Here is a 4515-nt window from a genome sequence, read left to right on the forward strand (position 1 = left end):
TTATAACGAATTTTTGTAAATGAATAAAATTAAAATTGTATATAAGAGTTATTGAATAGACTATAACATTAATTTAATTATACATATAAACTGATAATTAATCATTGTTTTTTATTAGCAATAAAACTTTGTTAAAACTTACATTAAAGTTTCAATTGAAAATCAATAATTTCTTAATATATAAAATTAATATATAATTTAAAACATTTGATATTAATTACAAATGTTGTACATATAATATTATAAACTTTGAAATTGTTTATTATTTTGTTTTTCTTTTCAAAATTATTTTTTAAACTGTAAAATATTTTATTTATTTTTAAAAATGATGACAATTTAAATTTAAAAATTAAATCATTATAATATACCAACATAATATTGTATTTTTTTCTTTTAAAAATAGATGGTATGTATAAACATTCAATCAAATAATCAAGTTTGGTTATATTAAAAATTCTTTTAACTGACTAAATTGATATATAAAACAATGGGGTTGTTTAATAAAGAAATACAATTTAAATTATATATTATAATTAAATATTACAAAAATATTATTATAAAGTTGTTATTTATGTTAAACCCCTAAACAAATATCAAATTCGATTATATATTTTAATCTGTTTAAACTTTCATATGCTTTTGATTATTACTCAAAATATAATTGTTATTAATTATCAAAACTGTTTATCTATTTTATCAATATTAATAATCTTACTGTTACAAAAACTTCCATTTTCGAATTTTTTAAAAGATTATTACTTTAATTATTGTTTTTATGTTATTAAAGTTGTTACAAAAAGAAGAAATAAGGGATATCAGAAAAAAAGGATGCTCGCAACTATTAATTATTTTAAATTCAAAAAAATATTAATAATAATTCAAATAATAAATGAAATGGAAAACACACTAAAATAAATTTATATTTAAATTATTATCTAAAGTGGAATTTTTATTTTGACTGTACTAAAAATTAGCAAAAGGCTGGTAAAGACGATTTTATATTTGTCAAAAATGAGATCACATAACATAAACTTGAAAATATAAAATATTATGATATATAATATAATTACTTAAAAGTAATAGTATAACCACAAATAAATTACCGATAATCACTAGTAATCCAAATGAAACATTTTTACACCACAACACAATTTGAAACAGAAAATATAATGACAATATTTAAATGTTATTAATTATTAATAGAAAAAGAAAATAATAGAGTATTCATTCAATTTATTTAAATTTAAAATAATCTAAATTATTATCGATATTTGTATGTTCATTGGTGTGCATTTACTTTTATTACTCTCTTGTGTCTTGGGTATACAATGGTGTTCAAAAGAAAAGAACGTTATTTTCTGTTCAAATACAGAAGTGGTTGGTTGTGAAAAAAAGATTTTTAAAATAGAAAATGGTGTTATTATTTTAAATACAATAGAATATGTCGAAGTTATGTGCCAACATATTTCTTATATTCAAATTATAGTTGGAGACAGTGTTGAAAAAATGGATTTATATTTGAACCAAACAAACGTTGAAATTATTAACAAAAATATGTTTTATAAAAACATTACATTTAAATCTTTAGTATTTTCTAATGATTCATCAATTATAAATTCTTCATATTCTTTGAGAACTAATAAAGCCTTGGAAGATTATTGTGAAATTTATTTGACTAATGCTCCAAATGGTATGTACGGTTGTTCGAAATGTGAAGACAATTTAGAACTTTATAGAAAAAATGAGTATTATTTTTGTTACACAGGTGCTGAAGATATTAGTGAAGCAAATGTTGTTTGTTATTCGCATAACAACTTGACTTTCATTGATAACATTGAACATTGTTGTGTAAATTATTGCGAAGAAGGTGCATGTTCTGAAAATTCAGAAGGGTATTGCAGCAAATGTTTTGATGGAAATGCTCTTTCGTATGGTACAATAAGCGATGTTTGCTGGCCTGTTACAATGTATAATTGCCTTCGAGGTTCAGGAAATATATGTGACGAGTGTTATAATTCTTTTACACTTGGAATTATGAATGGTCATTCGTATTGTCAAGATTGTACTTATGCATTTCCGAATTGCAATGAATGTAGTACTACGAATTATGAGTGTATTCGGTGCGACAATAATTACTACCTACAGAATTCACAGTGTGTTTCTTGTGATTCTACTTGTTTCAACGGTTGTGATGAAAATGGCAATTGTAATGGTTGTATAGAAGGATATGTATTAAACGATACCCTTTCAAAGTCATGTATTTCTTGTCAAACTTTTGATCCCAATTGTCAAACTTGTAAGAGTGGAGGGGTTCGGCTATGTTTAACATGTAATAATGGGTATCATTTCTCAACGACTTCACCTTATAATTGTATTCCATGTGATTCAACATGTTTAGAATGTGATCAATATGGGTTGTGTATAACGTGTAAAACTGGATATATTCCGAATTCACCCAAAACAACTAGCTGTCAGCCATGTTATTCTGTTGAATCAAATTGTGAACTGTGTTCAACAACATCAAGAAAATGTAATTTGTGCAAAACTGGATTTTATCCTTCATCGACAACGCCAGATACATGTGTTAGTTGCGACACCACTTGCTCAAAAGGATGCAATGGAACTAATGGCAACTGTATTACTTGTATTTCTAATCAATACACCATAAATTTAAATAACCCACTTCAATGCCAAAAATGTTCACTTTTTGATACACATTGTTTAACATGTTCCACTACCAAAAGAAAGTGCTTATCGTGTCAAAGTAACGTTTCATATATTAACGAGGGCGTTTGTAAAACGTGTGATAATAGTTGTTCCATTTGTGATATTAATGGGATATGTACAACTTGTAAAATTGGTTATATTCCAAATTCTACTCCTCAGAAACAGTGTATATCCTGTTTTTCTTTTGATTCAAATTGTGTGAGTTGTGCAACCAATGGAAGTAGAGCGTGTGTAAATTGCAAAACGAATATGTATCCAAACATCACTTCTAGTAAATGTATTACTTGTGATCAAACTTGTGGAGGAAGTTGCAATACACAAAATGGGATATGCACATCTTGTTCAACAGGTAAGGTGTTCAACGATCCACCGACTACAAGTTGTATGGATTGTTCTTTGTTCGATGCCAATTGTGTGTTGTGTGCTTCATATGGTGAAAGAAAATGTCTCCAATGCAAAACAAACAGTGGGACGTATTTAGATAATGGAAATTGTGTTCCTTGTGATGTGACTTGTGCACCAAATACATGCGATCCATCAACAGGATACTGCAAACAATGTATGAAAAATTACATTGTAACATCACCAGTATCACAACGATGTGATAACTGTTTTGAATATGATTATTATTGTGAAAAATGTCCTGATGATTCTTCCAGATATTGTGAAAAATGTATAATGGGTAAATACCCAAGTTTCGATACTAATAGATGTCAATATTGCGATTCGACATGTGGAGATATGTGTGATGGTGTAACGGGGTATTGTACTGGGTGTCAAAACAATTATGTATTTTCAAATACAACTCAGTTGAAATGTGATAGTTGCACTACTTTTGATCCAAATTGCAAGACTTGCAATTCAAATTATAGCAGACAGTGTGTGACCTGTCAGACAGCTGGAATGTATCCTGATGAAACAACAAAAACGTGTAAAACATGCAGCACAACATGTAATGGCGATTGCAATCAAACAAGTGGAATTTGCAATTCGTGCCAATTAAATTACGTCTTCACATCACCAAAAAGTAAAGTGTGTGTCAGTTGCAAATCGTTTGATAAAAACTGTAAAACATGTTCTTTGGACTTTTCAAGAAAGTGCATCGATTGTGAAATTGGTTATTATCCAGCTGAAAGTGGAAGTTGTGCTACTTGTAACACAATAGATACAAATTGTAAAACATGCAACTCAAAATTAGAAGAATGTATCACTTGTTTTGATCCCTATTATTTGTCAAAACAAAATTGTTATTCTTGTCCAAAAGGAACTTTTAAGAATACTCAAACAACTTGTGACAATTGTTACAATATAAAATCCAATTGTAATGAATGTATGACAACATCGATGAGTAATGCAGATTGTAGTGTATGTATACCTCCATATATCGTCGATTTAGAAACGCATGAATGCACCCTTTGTAAAACTGGTTTTGTTTACAACACGACAACCAAAAAATGCTCTCCTAACATTGAGAATTGTGACTACCAAATAGGGACAAACATTTGTTTGAAGTGTACGAACAATGCTTTTATGTCGAATGGAAAATGTCAAAAAGCAACAAATTGTCAAGGCAAATCAACACTTTCACTTGTGTCGTGTGATTGTTATGATCAGATATCAATTCATACTGATTGTCAATCAAAACTACCCAATTGCAAATATCAACAAAACAGAGTGGACACCAGTATTTGTGTAAATTGTGAAGACAACAATACACTTATATATGGTTTATGCGTTTTAAATGATAAATACAAGTTAACAAGAAATAATATAACATTTGGTTGTGAA

The 4515-nt window shown here is 28.0% G+C and overlaps 1 protein-coding gene across 1 annotated transcript; it reads left to right on the plus strand.

Moving 5' to 3' along the window:
• Window positions 1–1275: 1275 nt before the first annotated feature.
• On the plus strand, window positions 1276–4515 carry EIN_518090 (hypothetical protein; the record flags this gene model as incomplete). The annotated part of the gene is made up of 1 exon (XM_004184764.1): window positions 1276–4515. A coding segment is annotated over one exon (3240 nt), but the record flags the coding sequence as incomplete, so codon positions are not given.

This window comes from Entamoeba invadens (assembly GCF_000330505.1).
Source record: "Entamoeba invadens IP1 unplaced genomic scaffold scaff_1105074726047, whole genome shotgun sequence".
Classification (NCBI taxonomy): Eukaryota; Evosea; order Mastigamoebida; family Endamoebidae; genus Entamoeba; species Entamoeba invadens.